At 37.5% G+C, this 24,010-nt stretch overlaps 1 protein-coding gene across 1 annotated transcript; it reads left to right on the forward strand.

Moving 5' to 3' along the window:
• Positions 1-204: 204 nt before the first annotated feature.
• On the forward strand, positions 205-17,175 carry LOC137572500 (uncharacterized). The gene is given in 5 exon segments (XM_068284250.1): positions 205-620; positions 16,229-16,452; positions 16,517-16,602; positions 16,604-16,665; positions 16,920-17,175. Coding segments are annotated over 5 exon segments (1,044 nt in total).
• The last annotated feature ends 6,835 nt before the right edge of the window (positions 17,176-24,010 follow it).

A 24,010-nucleotide genomic window follows, 5' to 3' on the forward strand; every position in this document is an offset into this window, starting at 1 on the left:
GTGTTCGCGAGATTCGTTTATTTTGTCCTTAAGGAATTTATAAACCGAGGTCAACTGGTGATATATATGGACGACATTCTAGTCGCGTCGCATGACTTTGAAACCCACCTTGAGATTCTGAAGGAAATATTGTATGTGTTAAGAGTGAACGGGCTATGCCTGAAGCTGACGAAATGCCGTTTTGCGTATAGGGAACTATAGTACATGGGCTACTTAGCCAATTCCACCGGTATCACGCCTAAACCAGCTCATATCCAGGCGATACGGGATTTGCCCATCCCAAGGGATAGCAAGGAATTAGAGCGTTGCCTAGGCCTATTCTCATACTTCCGCCGATTTGTATCAGGTTTTGCTAAGATTGCGTGTCCGCTGTCCCGATTGTTAAGAAAAGATACCCCTTATGTCTTCTCCGAGGAATGCCTTGAAGCTTTCCGAACACTGAAATTGATCAAATCGCCCGTGTTATCTATTTACAACCCGAAGTCTGAAACAGAGTTACACTGCGATGCTAGTTCAATTGGTTTCCAGAAACAAACAGACGGTAAATTACACCCAGTGTCCTACTTCTCTAAGATGGCCTCCGCCGCTGAATCGAAACTACACAGTTATGAGCTAGAGACGTTAGCTATAGTGTATTCCTTGAAACGTTTTGAGACATACCTTAAGTTCATACCGTTCAAAATCGTGACCGATTGTAATTCCCTTGCGCTGACACTGAGAAATGGTGGACATTCCGCCAAGATTGCTCCCTGGGCCCTGCTGTTGGAAAACTATAACTACACGATTGTACACCGCTCGGGGGTTGGTATGCCCCATGCTGATGCTCTAAGCAGAATAGAAACTGCCGCATACGTTGACGATATAAACCTCGACTTCCAACTGCAGTTAACCCAGAACCGGGACCCTGAGATTGTCAAACTCCGAGATGAGTTAGAGAAATATGAGATAGCGGATTTCGAACTGCGAGATGGAGTAGTGTACCGCCTGTCCTCGACGAGTGTACCCCAACTTTATGTCCCTTCCGAAATGATAAATCATGTCATACGAGTAGTGCACGAGAAGCTTGGCCACATGGCCACGGAGAAATGTTGTGCACAGATCAAGAAGCATTACTGGTTCCCGTGTATGAAGTCTTATGTTAACAATTACATTAAAAATTGCCTCAAGTGTATCTACTACTCCGCGTCCGCTTCGGACCACCGTGTCACGCTACATAGTATTCCGAAAGTGCCCCTTCCGTTTGATACCGTCCATATTGACCATTTGGGCCCCCTTCCGTCCATACGTTCTAAGAAAAAGTACCTCCTGGTTGTCATTGACGCTTTCACCAAATTTGTGAAGCTGTACCCTGCCGCCACGACGAATTCACGTGAAGTATGCCAGACATTAGAATCTCAGTATTTCGCAAATTACAGTAGACCCCGCCGAGTCATCAGCGATCAAGGTACCTGCTGTACTTCCTCCGAGTTTGAAGAATTTCTGAAGGCCAATAATATAATTCATGTGCTGAATGCCACTGCCTCACCCCGGGCCAACGGCCAAGTCGAGCGGGTTAACCGCGTGTTGGGCCCCATGTTGGGTAAACTAACGGAACCTGTGGACCATGCAGATTGGGTCCAACAACTGCCGAACATAGAGTTTGCATTGAATAACTCCGTCCACTCCACAACCAAATTTGCCGCTTCCGTACTTCTATTCGGTGTTGAACAACGAGGTGTGGTAGTAGACGAACTAACCGAACGGTTGGGTGAGAGAACGGAGGAGGTCGATGCCTCAGAGGTAGACATCCGGAGATTAGCCTTCCGTAACATTGTTAAGTCCCAAGAATATAATTCGGAATATTATTCGAAGCATCACCTCCCTGCCGTTAGTTTTGAGGAGGGGGGATTTCGTAGTTATTAAGAATGTGGATACTTCGGCAGGCACAAACAAAAAGCTTATCAAGCGGTATCGTGGTCCGTATGTGGTTCATAAAAAACTTCCGAATGACCGATATGTTATCCGGGATGTAGAGGGCTCCCAAATCACCCAACTACCATATGATGGGGTCCTAGAAGCCTCCAAACTAAAGCTATGGGTTGCCCTTGATCAAGATTGCACTTCTGATAGACAAACAAAGGCGACACCAGCCACTTAAGATTCTTATTTACCCCCCTTCGTTGTTAACAATTGGAATCGAGGTCGATTCCTCGTCAGGCGGTCGAGTTGTAAGATTCAAATTATTTACAAAGTCTGTTAAATGCTCAAGTATATACCGAAACCGGTATTGTAGTATCGATTGTTAGTAATAAGTATCGATTGTTAGTAATAAGTATCGATTGTTAGCATTTTAAGTATCGATGGTATATATTGGTACGCGACCTAAGGCCACACTAGAGCGTGGCTTCCTTCTTCTTCCGGCCATGATACAATTATACATGGTAGTCCACTCGGCTGCCGAATTCGTTCGGTTTTTGGTCCCTTATTTTCAGTGTGTGCCTGCTTGTCGAACTGAAAGGTTGTGTGCGGACGATTTTTTTTAGAGCGTTAACCCTTCAGTGGTCGCAAGAAAAATGTCTTTTTGCAGTTGTTGTCGCAAGCACGTGCTAGGCGTAAAGTCTGTTCATGTACCAAAGTGTATTACAAAAAGAACTTTGTGGGAGCAGTCTCTGGGCTGTAGCCTTATTGAGAGCTCCAAAATTTGCGATACGCATTTCAGTGCTTCACAGTGGAAGTCATTTTCAGGCGCAGGGCAGCCACTGAAAAGAAGAAGACTGAATTCGACTGCTGTTCCGCAAAGAGAGGCAGAACCTGAACAAAATTTTGTTAAATTAGGCTACGCTAATTCGAGCACGCAGACAGAGTAAGTAGAAGATAGCGGTAACAAAGAGAACGAGCAAGAGGATGACAGCCTCCAATTTGCTTTTGATGACAGCATAACAGAAGACATAGACGAGTTGACGGAGGTTGCGCTCGAATACCTGACTGGTTATGTCATAAAAAAATTTAATTTGCATAATGAGTTAGCCAAAGAGTCGACGTTCACATACGTAGATGAGGTGTCGCATGGAGGACTCCTAAAACCTTCATCGACATTTAAAAACAAAATCAAACAATTAGAACTCATATTTTTAAATATTGTAAAAGATAAATTTACAATAACAGAAAATGTGAAGAAGACATTGTTAAACGCCGCTGAGCAGGTCGATATTAATGTAAATATTAAAAAATTTTATTTTAAAATACGTATATTCTTTAGAATTAAGAGCCTAAACAAAAGAATAGCTGTTAAACAAAAAAAACAAAGAATAATGTCAAATTCAAAACTAATAAAAATTAAATTATAAAAACTACAACTCTTGTCATAACTAAGGAAACTTTTTAGGCCCATGCACCATGCGCGGGTTAATCGACGCACTGTGTAGTCGTTTCACTCACACTCACTATACAACGCTCTTTCACTCGCACTTATATTAAGGGACTATGATTTTGCCGAGTGGACTACCTTGTATAATTGTATCATGCTTCCGGCAACCACCAAACGAGACAGACCTCTAGCTGCTCATCGGAAAACTAAATCTTTTGCAATCGATACTTATACTTATACTTTTCAGAAAATAAATACCATATTACAACAGGTTGAAAATTATTTCAACAGTTTAGATAGCGAGGATGAACTTGACTTTTCTGCTGATGAGGAAAGCGATTTTTATCCAGATGAGAAAGATTCAAGTAGTACCGATGAAGATGACGTCGATGACCAAAATCCACAGAGTAATGCCTTAGACGTTTTAAACTCAAATCTCATGGATGATTCTGAGCCAAATGTTTCCACTAACAACCCTGATCTGAAAAGAAACTTGCTATGGAGACAACGCCGTTTTATTTTGAACGAAAATCAACTGCAGTTTCTCGGGAGTACTATGTTGCCTCCGCAACTAATGGAACTATCAGAGCCAATACAATTTTTTTGGTATCTTTTTCCAAAAAAACCTGTTTGATGAAATTACAATCGAAACAAATCTTTATATTCGCCAAAAAGACCCTAACGCACATGTCAATTTTACGTCCTTAGATATTCTACAGTTTGTTAGAATCATATTATACATGTCAATTTCGCGTCTTCCAAGGATTACTCAATATTGGTCAACAATAATTGGAGTACCAGCGATACAAAATATTATATCGCAAAAACATTTGAGATGATTAAGCGTCACATTCACTTTAACAACAATGATAAAGCCCTGCCTTTGTCACACTCCTGTCACGATCGGCTATTCAAAATCAGGCCAATTATCGATGAACTGAACAAAAATTTTAAAAAAGTTCCTATGCAACAATTTTTGTGTGTTGATGAACAGATATGTTCAACAAAGGCTAAGAACCAGAGAGCTGCAACAAGCCACCGACACTTAAGGTGCACCGGGTAAATGTAGGGTGTTTTTGACACCCGTGTGTTTTTAACCACCGCACAAGTGTGTACAATCGCTAGCCTCACGAAAATACTTGAGTGTTTGTGCACACAAGCTGCAAAAGTGAGTAGGTATTTGTTTCGCATATGTGTGTACACTGTACAGCATGTACCGGCGCTTGGGCCTCGAAAAAAAATGAGTCAAAAGACATACATATACGAAAATTGAGTCATAGAATGTGTAGAGTGTTTTGGGTGTTGGGTTTTTTTCTTGCAAGCCTTCGCTTGATTTTTTTCTTTTTTTCGCAAATAAGAAAATTTAACACAAAATAATGTTTAACTTAAGAAATAATACTTCATTTATTAACTTAAAAAAAAAAATTAAAACAAATTAAAATATAAAACTTAATGTTTTTGCTTCAGTGCATTAAACTTAATTAAATTATAATTTTAGGTTTTTATGGTAAGAATGTAGAAAAAGCAAATTGTCCACAGTTTTCGGACCTAATCTATTTCTTTTTTCTGTTATTATATTGCCCGCTAAAGAAAAGACAAGAACAGTTTGGTCCTCTTGAAAAATGTCATACAATATTGTCCAAATTACACTTTTGCCTTTATGTTTTGCAGCTACGGTGTATATACCACGATCTATTTTATTTTTAATGTCTTCAGGTGTCATTGCTGCAAAGTTAACGCTAGCATAATTAAAGAAGCACTGAACTCGAACACTAAGACGCAATCTAATGAAGGAAAAAACGAACGACAATTACGCATACATATACACACAAGCACCATGGTGTGTGCAAAATACTCGGGTGATATACATACATATGTACATGTATTTTGTCCACTTGCGTTATTGCATGTTGTCTTTTTCACACTTTGGTTTTTTGTCTACGTTCGCTTTAAGTGTGAGTGCAACCGGCACGCGTTGCCGAAAAACACTTGGTTGCCATGCCAAAAGAAAACGGTGTATTGTTGTGAGCGACAGATGGTAGATGTGGCACTCAAATCATTTTGTATAAGTGTTTGTATAAGTGTTGCTGAGCCGGTAATGAGTGGCACCGGCACACAAATTTCATTGAGTGTGAGTAAGGTGGCAAAAATTGACACACTTGCAGTTCTCTGCTAAGAACTACATGAAAAGGTACAATCCCAACAAGCCTCATAAATGGGGCTATAAGATTTTTGTACTTAGCGGTAATTTCGGCTTCTGCTAGAAATTCGAAATAGATAGTGGAAATGAAAGTAAAGTACGGCCTAACGAGCCAGATTTGGGTGCGGCATCAAACTGCGTCGTCAGATTGGCATCGGAATTATCGATTATACTTTGATAATTATTTTAACTCCTTACCCCTTTTGAAGTACTTGGCGGAAGGAGGAATTCTAGCTTTGGGAACAATAAGAAAAAACCAAATTCCAAATCATAAATCCATTGACCAGATAAACTAAAAAAAAAACACGAGGTACATCAGTGGAACATGTTGCCGACTACGGTGGAGTGGACATTTCGCTAACTTCATGGGTGGATAACGAAATTGTTACTTTGGCATCCAATTACGCTGGAATAAGTCCCAAAGACACAGCCCGACGTTACAACAAAGTCCAAAAGGATTATATTCATATTGACCGTCCATTTGCAATAGCACAATATAATAGCTATATGGGTGGCGTTGATCTCATAGATAGCATAATTGGAAGGTATACAATTTGGATAAGAAGCAGTCGCTGGCAAGTTCGTGTTTTTTATCACCTGCTGGACTTGACAGTCAGCAACGCTTGGTTGTTGTATAAACGAGTGCATAAAGAAAATGCATCGACAAAAAAACGTTTAAGCTCATCAGAGTTTCGGCTAGACATCACTGAAGTTTTGAGAAAAGTAGACACAAAAACTAAAACTGGAAAGCGAAGCGAAAATGAATTGCAGAAAAAAAGCAGAGAGGTCCAACTCAACATGTACCGAATCAGATGGTGCGTCAAGATCAGATTGGGCATTGGCCAACGTGGACTGACAACAGAACAAGATGCAAATATCCAAACTGCACTGGTTTTTAATAAAAGAAATAATTGTTTCAAAAATTTTCATTTACTTTAAAGTTACTCGACTTTTTATACTATTTTTATAATTTTAAATTAACTTTGAAAAACACTATGAAATCCTTCAATTATTTTCGCCACAAGCCTATCTGTTGCATATGCTACATATATGCAACAATCCCTTTATCCTTAAATAAATATGAAAAAAAGGAAAATTTCAAAAAAAGAAAGAAGTTGTATTTTTCATTTTCATTTTTCTATTTAATGAAAGAAACTACATCAAAATCCGACCGGGTGCCATATAAAGGGATAAAATTGGTCAGATGTTTGTAACGCACAGAAGGAGACGTTTCCGACTCCATAAAGTATATATATTCTTGATCAGCATGTGAAGCAGAGTCGAAATAGCCATGTCTTTCCGTGCGTATACGTTTTACTCAGCCATCTTAAGAGCTATCGGGCTTTTTTGTGTGCTTTTTATTATTTGGAGCAGATCAAGTATGAAAATTGTTAGGATCGGACCACTATATCATATAGCTCTAGAGGAAACATTTTAAAAAAATTTTATAAAAATTGGAGTATCCCCATGAAATTTGCAATCCGATCGGATAAATAGAACAGAAGTTACAATCAATATAAATCGGTTCAATCGCTGCCGGCAGCGCTGCTTGCTGCCTACTACGTCATCATCAAATCAACAGAGCACATGCATACACACGCAGACGTGTATGAATTCAGTTGCAGAAAACAAATTTTGAACATGTAAAATTATTATTGTCAAGGACTGCAAAGATATACATATAAACTTCGTCATAGCCGAATTTAACTTCTTTGATATTTTATCCCTTTGATATACATATGTCGGAGAATGAATCAAAGCCTACTATGTTGTTTTATCAGGTGTCAATGAATCAAAGCCTACTATGGTGCTTTGAGAATTGTCAGGTGTCAGCGCATTGTGTAGTTTACAACACTGCCGTGCAGCGTTTGCAGACTGACACCTGACTAATAAGTCAAAGCCTACTAGTTAGTTCCAATGTATTGACAGGTGCGTCAGTTGTAGCCCTGGTTGAGCATCTAAGCAACCTTAGCAACTAATGTTGAGAGCTGTCTTCAGGTCAGGTCCTATATAAAGGGGGGCCTTGGACTAGAGAGCTCAGTGTACAACCTCCCCGGGAACTAGCCGTACAGTTCAACATACAAGTAAAAAAGTGAAAGTAGTGCAAAGTACCAAAAACAATAAAACAATAAAAAAAATAATACAAAAAAACTTCTATGTCTTCTATGGCTTGTGACACTGTTTGAACGTCATCTAAGAATACAGAAAATAAAGATTCTTCCGAGGACGAGAACCGCAAAGAAATCAACAAACACAAGGGATCGCGAATCTGATTCGCAAAGCATACTCAAAAAACACTTTGCTTCATTGTGAGAGATTAAAGTGTCCGATAATAACCAGAGCAAAAGAATTGAAAAAAAATCGGTTTTGTTCAGAGCAAAACAGATTCATCGAATAAACAACTGAAACTGTTGCTCTTTGAGTTTTTGCTCAAACTGTCGGTTTACAACACTTATTTGCGAACACCAAGAATCGGTCAACTGTTATTTGCAAGCTCTGAAAAAAAGTGATAACTGTTCTGTATACTGTTTTCTTTATAACTTTTTTTGAACATATTTATTTCGCCCTGAAATTTTTACATTTCGCAAAACTATTACTACACATTACTGCTGAACACAGTAAAAAATGACAAGTAGGAATTCGGAGGTTCCCGAAAAATTGATTAAATATCAAAAAGCTTTGGGTTGAAAATGTCTGCACTTTGCACTTACACGACAAACTTTTTATTAAGAGTAAGTACATAGGAAAAAAGCGGGTAAATGTTTACTACTACTACTCGAGATTTCAGTGTTGGAAAGTGGAAAAATCGGCTAAAGCTAGATTTCAGTGTTGTCAAACGCTATTTTTTATTTGGCGCGCTGTTTGACCGCCCTGGTAGCCAAATATTTTATTCTAAGCTCTAAAGTCGAGGAATATTCGGCTGCTCTGGCAGCCTAAACTATATTTGTTCTATAAAATCAAGAAATATTGTAAACTCAACAATATTTTCGTTTGTTGAGAATAGTACAAACAAAATATTCAAAAAGCCCGCGTATTCGAGTATCCGAAATTCAGCATTTGGCAACACCATCTCAAAATTGAACAGCTTTTTTAGCCGGAAACAGCTACTTTTAGATATAGTCACGCTAAAAATATTAATTTTCTTTTATTAATTACTCAAAAACTACGAAATAAATCGCACCTGAGGTCGTGCTCGTGGAATTTTTCTCTTTCGTTTGATACCAAAATTATGTAGTTTAAGCGCGTTTATGTATGGGCCCGAGTAGTAGTAGTAAAGATTTACCTTCCAAGATGTTTTACAAACTTTACATGTTTTTCTTTCTGAAGTTTTTAGTGAGTATATCAGCTACATTGTCATCTGTTTGAACATAGTTAATTGATATTATTTTCATTGATATAACTTCTCTGATGTGATGATGCATAATGTCAATATGTTTAGTTCGCTGGACTTGTTTTTTGTAATTGCTTGGTAGACTCTGCAGCCTTTATAGCTAGCAGCGTGATTCTTATTGCAATTTGCACAAGTGTCTGGTTGATTTCTTTCTTTGGGACAGTTGATGCTTGGATGATTTTCAGCACATTTAACGCAGCTAAATCTGTTATTGCAATAAGATTTTGTGTGCCCGAATTCTTGGCATCGGTGGCATTGCATCATGTCTCTAATTTTCTTTGGTGGTTCTATTGTAACTATGGCGTTATTGATATGTTTAATATTGTAGATTTCAGCATTGTTTTTGTTTGGCTCTAGGTCTATGAAGAACATTGGCAATGGCTCCTTCGTGATACGGCTTTTAATGTTGTGAATACCCCTGACTAAATGCCCTTGCAACTCTAGCTCGTGCTTTATTGATTCAGGTTGTGTAGTGTGATGAAGGTTTTTGGCTACAACCCTAAATGTCCTTTCCTGCTTGAGCTGAAATGTATGGTACTCTTTTTATCCTTGTTTAATAATTTAACCAAATCCCTGTAGTTTTCCACTTTATTTACCACGACACAAATGTGCCCGTCTCGTTGGGATTTATAAGTAAAGTCAGCGGTGTCTATATGTCACTTGAGGTATTCGAGCAACCCATTAATATCTTTGACATATGAAATAATAGGGGGGTGGTTTTTTAGATGCTGGTGTATCGCTTTTAATATCATCATTAAGTGTTTGGTTTGTTACTGATTTGTTGAAATTGGTTTCCTCCCCTGGTTCTGCCAACAGGGCAAAGTGGTTAGCATGGCTAGATGTTGAGGGTCCAAAGTCCAGGGCCGGCTGTTTTCTTGACAAGTTTGGAGAGTTTTCTTTCTTACGCTTAGATGCGCTTGGAATAATTGGCACAAGTTGCCAATCCATGTTTTCACCACCATAAGACATGTTATTTGCTGCTTAGCATCGGCGAAATTGCAAATTGTAGTTCTATTTTGTTCTTTGTTTTGAACAGGTGCCGTTAGTTTTCAGTAATTTGCTTTAGCGCTTGCTTCTATACAATTTCGTTAACTGAGCGTGTGCGCAATCGTACTCTGTGAGAGTTTGATGCGAATGGGATAGCATTCAGCAGAACTTTTTGCTGTTTTTGATTGTGACTGATTTTATGTTCTCTGCTGAAGATGAACCGATGTAGCACTATCGATATTAGAACCCTTTTTTATCGACATTTTTTTCTTGGTTGCATCCAAGAGTTTAGTTTAATTTCCTAAGCAATGTGCCCAAGTTGCAGAAACATCGTCAGGTAGCTCACAAAGAATCCACAGTTGTAATGGCCATACCATATCTTCAACGCTAAAAGTAGTAGGGAATTCGAACTACATGAAGCGAAAAAAGAACGGCAAAGCTTGCAACTCTTTTGTTCTATGTTTGTCGCGTTTTCTCATATGTTTTTTTTTAACCCTCTCTTGGCAGATGGTCGACATATCAAAAACTTTTTTGTTTTAAGGTGCAACAGCAATACTGAATAAAAATACACTGCCAGCCACTTAAATAAGAACACGTCTGTATTCTTATTGCTTGTTTTCTGTTCCGTCTCTATTCCATCAATCTCTAATTATTTACCGTTTACAAGTACCGTTCATTGGCTATTAATAGAACTCAAAAAGACAACAAAAAAAATGTACAGTTACATAGTTTTGCCCATTGCTTAGAATGCACCTGGTCAGAAAAAGTTTTTTATGCATCACTTGAATAGGAACAGAAAACTTATTAGTGTTTCGAGAACTTCCGCTTGAGTTGTATCAATGTTTTTTTAAGTGTAAAATTATATTTTCTATAAATCGGAATGCACCGTGGGTCGGAAAAATTCGGTGAACACCGAAGAAAAAAGAAACATCTTGGCAAATAAAGACATGACAATGTCTTTTCAAGAAATCGGAGAAAAAATTGGAAGGAGCTCTACAGCAGTGTTTCAATTTCATTGAGATCCGGCGAAACTTAGAAATTAACATGAAAGGTCGGACTAAACAGGCAACCTCAACTGAAAGACGCTCATTTCTAAGAGAAACCTCCAATTCTCGCCACTCGGCAACCAAAATTAAGTACGAATTATAGACATATTGGACAGTGTGCCGACAGTTCGTCAGTTATCCGTTTAAGCAATCATTAAAAAAGACTAATACTGAAAAAACACCTTTAAATATGGTTCGTACAAATGAAAATACAAGGTGTTTCGGATAAAAAAATCGAACTACTATTTCCACGATTTGCGAAAAATAGGGGCGGCCATCATAGCCGTGAAGGAAGAGTTATGGTGTTGGCGCCTTTTTTACTATTCTGACATCCAAAATGAATGCCCTGGCGTCATCAGCAGGAAATGCCACAATTCCTAACGCACGGGTTGTTAAAGCGTGGATCCAGTCACAAAATGTCGATTTACTCGTGTGGTCGCCATATTCACTTGACCTCAATATTATTGAGAATGCTTGGGGTTGGCTTTCTAAAAATATTTATGGATCAGGTAGACAATACGTCACAAAGGAGTCGGTAATAGAGTCGCAAATTTCTCTGAATTACCTAGAAAGCCTATACGACTCATTGCTTACGAGGTAGTAGTAAATAAAGGCGGGTCCACCAACTATTAAAACGTTATAAATATTGTAAGCTTACTCTAAAAAAATGAAAACTTAATTTTGTTTATCGCATTTATAATTTAACAGTACAACCAAGTATTCTTATTGAAGTGACCGAAAATATACATACATCGTTTTTTGCACTTCATTTGTGATTTTTTTTCTTAAATAAACTAATTGATAAATTTGCAACTTAATTTACTATTGTGGGCAAAAAGTAAGGTGAATTTGATTGTTAAATGAAAAATTTAAATTGGGAAACAGCTATGCCGAAATATCAAAGAATCTTAATCTTGCTAAACCAACGGTGCAGAATATTGTCCAAAAATACAAAAAGAATGGCAACATTAACAATAATACAGCCAACAGAGGGCGTGTCTCAAAAATTACTCCACGGGACAAAAGAGCTTTGGAGACTCTCATAAGGCAAAATAGGCAAGGAACTGCTAGAGATATGTCCTCAAAGTGGTCTGAAATGATTGGAAAATCCGTAGAACGCTAATGGACTCGTATACAAATGAAAAGAAGGGGATATGGCTTCTACAAGATTTGATTTACATGAGTTCCATGTAGAATAGCACATGTAATATTCGTATATTGAACTTTTAGGCTAAAAAGAATCTTTTGATAACATCGTTGTAAAAGAAAAAGCGGTTGCTATGGGCTAAACACAGAAAGAACTGTGTGCAGAGGCAGTGGAACTGCATTATTTTTAGCGATGAATCGAGATTTGAAGTGTGTTCCGGTCATTACCGTAACAGAGTCATAAGCAATAGCAAGGAAGCGTATCACAAATATTGCTGAAAACGCACGGTAAAGTTTCCCACGAGCACAATGGTGTGAGGATGTACATATGTCTGGAAATGGTATAGGAGAGCTCCACTTTATAGATGGCACTGTGAATGCAGAAAAATACAAAGATATTTTGCAAAAGTTCCTCATTCCATCAATACCAAAGCTTTCTGACTGTGGGGAATATACCTTCCAACAAGATGGTGCAGCTCCGTATACCGCAAAATCCACCAAAAACTGGCTTCAGGTGAATGGCATTAATGTGTTGTACTGACCAACATCAACAAGCCCAGACCTGAGCCCAATAGAAAATATTTGGGGTTTGATGAAAAAAAAAAAGCTGCGAAATGACCCTCAGCGAACACTGGCTGGATTAAAATCAAAAATTCAAGAAGTTTGGGATTCAATAACTCCAGCAGATTTTAAAAGTCTAGTTAATACTATGGGAGATCGAATTAAGGCAGTCATTTCAAATATAGGAGAGGTTCCACAGATGTAAGAATAAATAAAGTTGTACGATTTAATAATGGTCACACTATTTTTTTGGTGTTATTGACATGGTTTCATTTAAATAAACCTTTTAAGTTTTTCTGATATGAAACAAATTAGTATTTTGATACCAAATGAAAGGTAATAAAATAACCTTTCCAAAAACCAATTTTAATTTTTTAACTGCAATTGTAGGAATAAAGTTATACGACAAATTACATGGAATGGAATGTGTGTTACGAAACATTTGTTCCATGGGTAGTTGAGTGCACTTTTCATCGAACTCAAGCATAGAACTACAGTCGTCCGACGGTAGCTAGTCTTCTGGCATTGAGCTCTTCTTTGGAACAAGCATGATAACTGCTTGCATAGGGATTTTTTAAATTAAAGGTTAGTCCTATAATTAGAGCACCAGATAATCGTGAGTTGCGAAAGCATTTTTAAAACAACGCATCATCAAGAATTGAAAAGAAAAAGTAAAAAAACTCATCTCTTAAGACACTAACATATTCGAGAATTAAAGAAAAATCTTGAAATCACCTGCTGACTTTCGACTTGCGAATTCTCTCTTTATTCTGACATTAAAAAAAAACTTTCACTCGTTGCAGAGGACGGATGTGTTTTTTTTGCTCTTATCAAATTTTTATTTTTTCTCGCGATTAAATACTTTTCTATAACTTTTAATCTCATTATCGGTTTAATAATAATTTCAGCATCCGAATTTTATTTTCATTTAGCGAATTCTTGCAGTCGCTTTTGTGTTTTTGTTTAAATATACATACATAAATCAACACTTAGCGGTGTTGTTGTTTTGCTTATCTCTTTTGCTTTTGTGTCTTTACCGTTGTAACTAACTCTCGCGCTCTTGCATACAAATTGTTGTTGCATGTGTTCAATTTGACGCGCTCTCCCGCTCTTTCCTATTCTTGTTTGATTTGCGCTCTCGTCTTTTGCCTACCCGCGACTCTGTGATACGTGTTTTTGTTTTTGTGTATTCTTGCTTGTTAATTTCTTTAGTTGTAAAGGCTTACTCTGCACAGAAACCATTGTTGGCGGGAGGTCGAGAATGAAATGCGCTCATTCATAAGGCGAACTAGAGAATAGCACTGATCAGGCCATTGCCGATATGTTTGCGAATTTTTTCAAAACAACCTATTCCTCAACGGAATATCGAGCAAGTCCGTATCCTTATCATTTAGAAAAGACTAATTGCATTTTCAATTCAGTGATTGATGAAAGTTCTCTTCTTAGCGAACTTAAACTAGTTTAACCTGTTTATTCTCCGGGGCCATATGGTCTACCTGGATGTGTACTCAGGTTCTGTGCAAACGCATTATGTAAACCCATGTTAAAATTGTTTCAATTGTCTGTTGAATCTTCTTCTTTTCCATCTATTTGGAAAGAGTCGTATATCATTACTCTTGCAGCTCTATTATTTCGCCATCCCAACATGGGATTTTAGAATTTACATCAATAATTATCAGGGGGTTCGGAAATGGTAAACAAACTGATGTCATATACACTGACTTCAGCAAAGCCTTTGATTCCGTTAATCATACCCTATTACTTTCTAAGCTGAGCGACATTGGGTTTCCACCCCTTTTCCCTTCTTGGGTTCGAGAATATTTAACAAATAGAAGACAGAGGGTATTTTTTAAGTCTTCTTTTTCCGATTTCATTCCTGTGTACCTCAAGGTAGTCATCCTGGCCTTCTGCTTTTCACACTATTCATTAACGATCTTCCATCAGTCATTGTTCTTTCGCGTGTGCTTATGTATGCTGACGATGTCAAGCTTTGTCTTACTTATAAAGATACAAATTCATTTAGTCGGCTACAAGCTGATCTTAAAAACTTTCAATCCTGGTGCCAGTTTAATCTACTAAATCTTAACACTACCAAATGTAAGGTAATGACTTTTTTTCGTAACTCTCCTCAACTGGTCACTTTTTTTCTAAACAATAGTCTTTTAGAAAGTCTAAATTATATGAATGATTTTGGCGTCGTTGTTCTTTTAACTACATATGCCATGCATAAACCATTTATTCCCTGTAATCGGCTCAGAGTTCTTTTTTTTTTATCCTATCCCATTTAGTTAATAGATAGCTATAGTATTATTAGTTTGTCTTTTTTTTCTATTGTGTATTTGTCGTTATACGGCTGCACCCCTCGGTCGGTCGGGTGGGAGGTGGGCAGTTATCTGCTTGGGCTCGCGCGTAACAGGCTTTGTCCTGGTGTCGTAGGGGCCACTTGAACGTACTGCGTATAGTATCGTCATTGTCCGCTAACAATAAAACAATAAAAAAAAAAAAAGACTGCCTTTCAAAAAGATACATACTTATAAAATTTATATTATAAATCGTTGTATTTAAAACTTACTTGTAAGTTGAGTTACTCATTTTTTTGGTTCACCTGATTTTATTAAAATTTGTGTTTTTATACCCTTGCAGAGGGTATTATAAAATTGCTCAGATGTTTGTAACGCACAGAAGGAGACGTTTCCGACCCCATAAAGTATATATATTCTTGATCAGCATGAGAAGCTAAGTCGATATAGCCATGTCCGTCTGACCGTCTGTCCGCCTGTCCGTCGGTGCGTACGCGTTTTACTCAGCCATCTTAAGAGCTATCGGGATGAAATTTTTTTGGGAGCTTTTTTTTACCCGGGTGAGATAAAGTATGAAAATCTTTGGGATCGGACTACTATATCATATAACTCTGGAACAAAAATTTTTGCAAAAATTGGAGTATCCCCATGAAATTTACCAATATAATAGAATTTGATATAAAATCTCAGATCCCAAAATTTTACCCTGATCGGATAAATAGAACACAAGTTACAGTCTATATAAATCGGTTCAATCGCTGCCGGCAGCGCTGCTTGCTGCCTACTACGTCATCATCAAAACAAAAGAGTACATGCATACACTCACACAGACGCAAGGCTACATAAACTGTATGTGTATGCGTGCCGTGCGTTGCTTAGGGAAAGATGGAAAAGAAAGGAAAAAATTGTAGTAAAAAGAGTAATAATGTTTTGTTTGTGTATTGATGAATTGAGTTGCAGGGAAAGAAATTTCAAAAAGTAAAAATATTATTGCCAAGGGCTGTAAGGGTATAAAAACTTCGGCCTAGCCGAGGTTGTCTTCTTTAATATTTCATAAAAAAAATTGAATTAAATTGAAGGAAACACTTAATTCAGGCAGCAATTGTTACCAAGCTCTATAGAATCTGCATCTGCATCTGCGAATCAAATTATCCATCGCAAATAAGGAAAATCTCCAACCCAGCAACAAATCCTACAGAGTACAACCAGAAACGGTCCAAATGCAACACGAAATGCTCGTTTATGGAATAGTGCCAGATCCACCAACAGCACCACCACCGCCAACACCAGTAATGGACGACGTAAAATGTTTACAGCGAACAACAATGAAGTCAAAGATGACCACTCAGCCGCTGCTGCCAATCGGGCAAATGGAGGCGATAATGGCGAAGCTGATTCACAAACTGGTGGAGCCGATGAAGAACGTGAATTTCAGCCAAACAATTACATTGAAGCCGAACTGGTCGACATTTTGGGTATGTTACAGATACAAAAATGGATTTGCTAACTGCTTATTAATCCGCCATTTATTATTCCTAGAGTGTGATATTCTACAGAAGGATCCAAAGGTTCGCTGGAGCAATATTACCGATCTTCATGATACCAAACGACTGCTTAAAGAGGCTTGAAGAGGTTTTACCCATGTTGATGCCTGAATATTTCAAGATGGGTTTTAGTCATCATCGCCAGTGAGTCATGCAGGCAGCCAAGTGGATTCAGTTTTATCTTCTTTTTTGTTTCGTTTATCGAGTTGGTGTCACTGTAGACATATCATAAAGATAAGATCAAAGGCGCCTTAAGAAGTGAGCGTCCCTTTGAGTTAGTTAAATGATTCAACTATATTTCCTTTAATATTTGCACTAATTGTTCTGTTCAGTACAGATTGAGCAAGATATTTAGATAAATTTTAATATTTTATTATTTTATATATATGTATATATACATATGTGGCTAATCAATTGAAGGGCTGTTCGGGAGCGGATATCACAAATGTATGCCGTGAGGCGAGCATGATGTCGATGCGTACAAAAATCGCTGTTTTAACACCCGAACAGATACGCCAATTGGCGACCGCGGAGGTAGATCTGCCAGTGTTCAATAAGGATTTCAATGAGGCCATGAATCGTTGCAACAAGAGCGTATCGCGTGCAGATCTAGACAAATATGAGAAATGGATGATGGAGTTTGGCTCATCATGATGGCGTTAACCAAACTGGGCGATACGAGTAATAAAGATCTTAATCTATAGAAAAAACAAAAGGAAATCTAATTTTATAAAAATTGTAACGCAATTTTATTTATTTATATAAGTAAACCAATAAATATTAGAGGTTAACGATGGTGGCTGGTGGCTAGCGACTTCCTGACGAAGCTTCGGCCGCGCTAGTGGCTTCACACTTTTCGGCGGTGCCTCCGGAGTCTCCACTGCAGCAGCTCGCTTCCCCTCTTCTCTATTTGCAGCAGCTCGCTGCTCCTCATCTCTCTTTGCAGCCGCAGCTGCGCGCAATTTGCGCCTAATTGAGGGCTTCTTGCGGTTTTTCCTTTTCTTCGGGTTTGTGGTTGTTGGTCTCTCCGGTTGTCTCTCCGGCCCAAAATAGTAATTAAAATGGAAGGTCTAAAAAAAATTAGAAAAACACGGGCAAAATGAATAATTTTTCAAAATAAAGTTAAATTCTACTTACCGATTTGGAAATATTGATGTTCGCCATGGTTAAATAACATCTAAATAATGATCAGTACACGTGCAGCGTTGCCACTATTTTGTAGAATATAGATTTTAAGGACCCTATTTTCTTATTGTTTTCAAATAGGGGTTCAAAATAATGGCGTACTGAAACTGAGAGATCATTTCATTTTTCTAATAAGAAACTAAATAGATTTTAAACTTTTCTTATCCGTGTATGTGAGCTATATGATATAGTGGTCCGATCTGGCTGAATCCGAGATATAAAAAAATAAATTAAAATATCCTTTTTGCAAGGGTATAATTTTATTCCAATTTAAGGACTTTCAGTTTATCGGTAAGTACGTCTTCTTGCTCCTGTTCAGCTTCTGACGAAGTCTTTGCTCCAGTGTCCTCCTGAGGCCTTTCGGTGGTCACCTCGGCTTGCGCGTGGAGGGCTGCAGCACGCAATTTCTGCCTCATTGGTGTTTTTGTTTTGCTATGCCATTCCCTTTTGGCTTGGTCTTGGGTTTTGCTGCTACCTGCGGCGGTTGCCCAAAATAACACGTAAAATGAAAGGTCTGAAAAAATGGCAAGAATGCGGATCAACATTAAAAATTTCTACATGATTTCAAATTCATTTGTATATATTTTTTACTTACCGACTTTGTGATGGTAATGTTTGCCATTTTGATCAATTATACATTTGTAAAATGCATACAAAGTTGCCACTAAGGAATAAATGGGGTTCAAGCAACCCCATTTGAAAATGTTGCAAAATAATAATGGTCAAATGACATTATTTTTGCACAAAACAGTACTTAAAATATCAATATTTTGCTTGAAATAAATAAATAGAATAACAACTTAACAAATAATTTGTATACCCTTGCAAAAAGGGTATATAGCTCTCATACAAACGGCAAAGTCACGAACAGTGACTTTTCTCAATAACTTCGTTACATTGGACGCGGTTGCTTTCCAATTTAACATTTGTTACTTTAATATATCTTCTAATGACTATGCCAAATTTGATCCAGTTCGGGTGTCTACATCATATAGCTTTCATGGGAACTGTGGGAACCAGCACCGAGGTGCTAAGCGGCAATCGACGCCTACAAAGCAAAGCCCTTTTACTCTCTAACTCTCTCTCTCTCTATGATCCATTATTACCTGTCTCTCTTGGTTCTAATTAGTATACAGTTTGGCAAGAAAGTGTTTACACCCAGGGAAACATTTAAATTTTTTACTTTGAAGCGAAAAAAAAAGCAGTAGAAATATGATTATCCAAACTTTTTTTAATGAAAATGGGTAAACTAAACTATGAACTTATTAGTAAGTCAAAAAAAAATTAACAATATGTTTCCATTAACAATAGAAAATAACAAAAAACAACAAATGTAACAAAAATCAACTGCCAAGAAATGTTTACACAACTTAAACTATTAATTCATTAAACCGTTTTAACTACTTAGTAGGTAAATCTAATATTTTGTGTGGCCACCATTGGCATCTATGACTGCTCCCAAGCGACTTTTCATTGATTGGACCAGGTCACTGACATATTCCACTGGGATATTTTGCAATTCCTCCAAAACAATGGTTTTCAGCTCCGTTTTGTTCTTAGGATGCCTCTTGGCGCTTCGCTTCTTCAGAAAGGCCCACAAATTTTCAATGGGATTTAGGTCCGGGCTTTGAGCTGGTGTGTCCAACACATTTTTACAGTTGTAGAGCAGCCAGCACCTTACCTTTGCCTTATGTTTGGGATCATTGTCTTGATAAAACCTAAAAGTAGGTTTACCATTGGCAAAGAACCCAAATTTGTTGGCACAGACTACTAAATGTGTGCGCAAAATATCCAAATACTGTCCAGCATACATAGTGTTCTCAATAAAACATAAATCTCCAACTCCCTTGCTTGAGATGCACCCCCAGACCATTACCGAAAGTTTTCCGAACTTAACAGTCGGTATTATATTTTTTCTTCTCGAGGGCTTTTAGGGGCTTGCGCCACACTCGAGTTGGACCATCGTTGTAATATAAATAGCATCATTTTGGATTCATCGCAAAATATTACATCATCCCAATATGAAAATTTTCCACACATCCTCCATCTCTTTCTTTGCACACATGTATGGGAAATTTAGCTTACCTTGTTATTATACCATACACCCATAGGGTGAAATGGTATATTAAAGTCGCCAAAATGTATGTAACAGGCAGAAGAAAGCTTCTCCGACCCTATAAAGTATATATATTCTTGATCAGGATCAACAGCCGAGTCGATCTAGCCATGTCCGTCTGTCCGTCCGTCCGTCCGTCCGTCCGTCCGTCCGTCCGTATGAACACGCAGATCTCGGAGACTATAAGAGCTAGAGCCACCAAATTTGGTATGTATACTCGTGTATTTTGTACATATATAGAGTTAATTGAAATTTCGGCCACGCCCCCTTACGCCCCCAGGAATCACATAAAATTATTTTTCTTAAAAAGTATAACAGCTAGAGACATCAAATTTAGTTTGTATACCCGTTTAGTTAGCGCGCAGAAATTAATAGTTCAAACTTTTTGCCACGCCCCCTTACGCCCCCAGGAATCACACAAAACTGTTTTTCTTAAAAAGTATAATAGATAGAGACATCAAATTTGGTTTATATACTCGTTTAGTTACCGCGCAGAAACTAATTGTTTAAACTTTTTGCCACGCCCCCTTCCGCCCCCGGAATTTACATAAAACTGATTTTCTTAAAAACTATGACAGCTACCGACATCAAATTTGGTATGAAGACTAGTTTAATAGACGCGCAGAAACTGGCTATTTAAAAATTTTGCCACGCCCACTTACGCCCCCGCAAATTAAACAAAACTGATTTTATCAAAAACAAACAAAGCTAAAGTCACCAAATTTAGTATGTATACTGGCTTAGTATGCGCGCAGAGTATATATATTTTCATATTTTGCCACGCCCACTTCCGCCTCCATAATTAAGATTTTCTCCTGTAGTTTTTTGACTATCGCATTCAAATTCGGCAGACTAATTAATTAATTAATTTTATTGAAATCGGACTAGAAACATGCAAAATATTCGTATGAACTTATTTAACTAAGCGGTCCACAAGGCCAGAATTTGCCGTTGGCTAGTGGCGGCGGTAGAGTGCTCGTGTGTTTGTAGAGTGGGCGAGATAGCACATACTATGAAACATGTAAAAACAATTTAATAGACATACATTTGGTTTTCGAAATTTGAAATATTTGTTTCACCTGGTGTATGGTATACCCAAGTCGACGAGTCGACTTACTTGCTTCATTTTTTAAGTATGGGCGATGAAATCTATCTAATTTTTGTCGGATTTTTATGAAACATGTATCATTTGACGGGAAATTCAATTCACTTTCATGCTTAGAATAAGAAAATCTTACTTTAGTTTAAATTGGTATCGTAAAACGTCGTCAAACAAAGAGACCTCAAGAATTACATACAAAATCCCGAAATTTCGATGGGCCCCAAAACAAATACTGGGGCTAAAATGAAAATTTTTGGTATGCAGTTTATCTTAGATTACCTAGATCTACAACTTTTTCAAAGAATACACATGTCTAACTATAATAATAAAGATTTTGGAATGACCGGGCTAAACTATTGTCAAAAATTTTGGGGGAGCTTTTTTTTCAAACGCACCTGTAAAAAAAACGTCGAAAGCTGGCATGACAATAATTACGTGTCATCATCTAAATACAATAACCAACAAATAACTGAAAAAATTTCTTCATTAAATTTCTTGGGAGCCGAGAAAAGCAAATTTAAAATCAAAAAAAAAAAAAAAAAGGGGCTTATCCGCTGACCACCACAGTATATTACATATGTACATACATACATACATAGCTGTCATACAAACAGACGCCGTTCATCGTGTGCTGTGTGCTCCGCATTCAGTGTTGCCAGAAATTTGGAGTCACTATAAGCTAGATTTAAGGAAAAAATAAGCTAGAATAAGCTAAATATTAAAAAAAAAGCGTATAAATAAGCTAACTATAAAAACACTTGGTGTATAAGATTTAATATAAATTTTAGGTAAATGTTTACTACTACTACTCGAGATTTCAGTGTTGAAAAGTGGAAAAATCGGGTAAAGCTAGATTTCAGTGTTGTCAAACGCTATTTTTTTATTTGGCGCGCTGTTTGACCGCCCTGGTAGCCAAATATTTTATTCTAAGCTCTAAAGTCGAGGAATATTCGGCTGCTCTGGCAGCCTAAACTATATTTGTTCTATAAAATCAAGAAATATTGTAAACTCAACAATATTTTCGTTTGTTGAGAATAGTACGAACAAAATATTCAAAAAGCCCTCGTATTCGAGTATCCAAAATTCGGCATTTGGCAACAACATCTCAAATTTGAACAGCTTTTTTTTAGCCGGAAACAGCTTCTTTTAGCTATAGTCCCGCTAAAAATATTAATTTTCTTTTGTTAATTACTCAAAAACTACGAAATAAATCGCCAAGGCGTACTCGTGGTGGTCGTGCTTATGGAATTTTTCTCTTTCACTTGACCAAGGAAGCGATAGAATGTGTATAGTAAATAATGCTAGCTGCCGAAAAGTGTTGTTTCTGTCAGCATCCTTATAATTAAGGACTTTGGCCCAAAACTGGGAAGTATTTTCCTTTTCCTCCCAATTTATGAAATGAATTTTTGAAAATTGAGCAACAATTTCTTTAATATTTAAGGAATTTAAAAATTTCAATAAAGGAATTATCTCAGTCGGGTTCTTATTTGCACGTAGCATATTGTGTACGGCAAGAAATTAAATTTTCTTCAAAACTTAATATCGCTCAATATCGCTGTAGTATGATGAGTAATAACGAAATATAACCATAAATTTAGGCACAAAAGTGCACAAAATACCAAAAGTCACCGTGAAATATAATTTTAGTTTGAGTTGCCCCTTTAAATGATTATAAAAATACTTTATAAACTCTAAAAAACTCTTTATGTAAAAATTTTTTAAAACCAAAATAAGCTTTTTGAATTTTGAAATAAGCTAGATTTCAAGCTATAAGCATATTAACCACTTTCCAAGCTATTTCATTTTGAAATAATCCAGTTCTAGCTTAAAATAAGCCAAAATGGCAACACTGGCTCCAGCCCATGATGAAATAACATAAGGTGGTCTCGTCGGAAGCCGAAGCTTACCGAAGCATGATGAAATAACATAAGGTGGTCCCGTCGGCAAGAGACATGTACCGAAGTATACACTTGACTTCAGTGCACGTTTGCTCTCTCACATCACCGTCTCGCTCACCCTCAATAGACACTCGGAATACTATTTCTTTCACTCGCACTTATTGCAAGCATACGTTAAGTGAATGTCTCTTGCCGACGGGACCAACTTATGTTATTTCGTCATGCTCCAGCCCAAGATTGTCGGCCGTTCTTTCGCGAACATTCGATTTTTCACATAAAACATTCTTCTTTGACGACCGTACATACATACATACATACCTAGATATGTATGTACATACATACATAGCTGTCATACAAACAGACGCCGCTCATCGTGTGCTGTGTGCAGCCCAAGATTGTCGGCCGTTCTTTCGCGAACATTCGAGTTTTCACATAATACATTATTTCCTTGACAGTACATATGTATGTACATACATATGTATGTATGTATACATATTTCCAAGGAAATAAAAACTCCGGCGAGGTCGATTTCGCCCCGGCCCACTGGTTTTCAATTCATGACTTCTTTTTTCAAACGAGTACCAAGTTTTTTCGGTAGCCGAACGAAATCGAGTTATAATGGAAATGAATATAAACCAGAGCTCGCAAATAACTGTTAACCGTTTCGTGCGGTCGCAAAATAAGAGTTTTTCACTCAGACTTTGAGAAAAAAGTCCCATAGCAACCGATTGAGTTGTTCTTATGCGCTCGCCTCGTTCGTCTCGTTCACAGACCGTTCCGTGCTGAACAACGATACAAAAAGTCTTTTGCGCATGTACATATGTACATATGTATGTGAAATTCTGTGAGTTGTACGCTTCACTTTTCGTTGTGACTCGAGTAAGCAATTGATAATTGCACCACCTTGAGGTACAGTTCGTAGCGCGTTTTTTTTTTTTTAAGTGGTTCCCCAGTAGGACTAGTCCACTATTCTATCGTTTGAGCACGCAATGTACTTACAATTAGATATTTAAGACAACCCGCAGGAATAATTAAGTGCTCTTTTATTATTTTAAGTATAACACTTGAAAATTAAAATGTTAAGTATCCCCCTCCCAAATTAATGAAGTATGCCCATTGGTTTGTTTGTTCATTGCTCACATAGCTTGCAAATTATGTATATTCGGACAAAATACATTGTATAGGTCT

This window comes from Drosophila tropicalis, unplaced genomic scaffold, assembly GCF_018151085.1.
Source record: "Drosophila tropicalis isolate 14030-0801.00 unplaced genomic scaffold, ASM1815108v1 contig_35, whole genome shotgun sequence".
NCBI lineage: Eukaryota > Metazoa > Arthropoda > Insecta > Diptera > Drosophilidae > Drosophila > Drosophila tropicalis.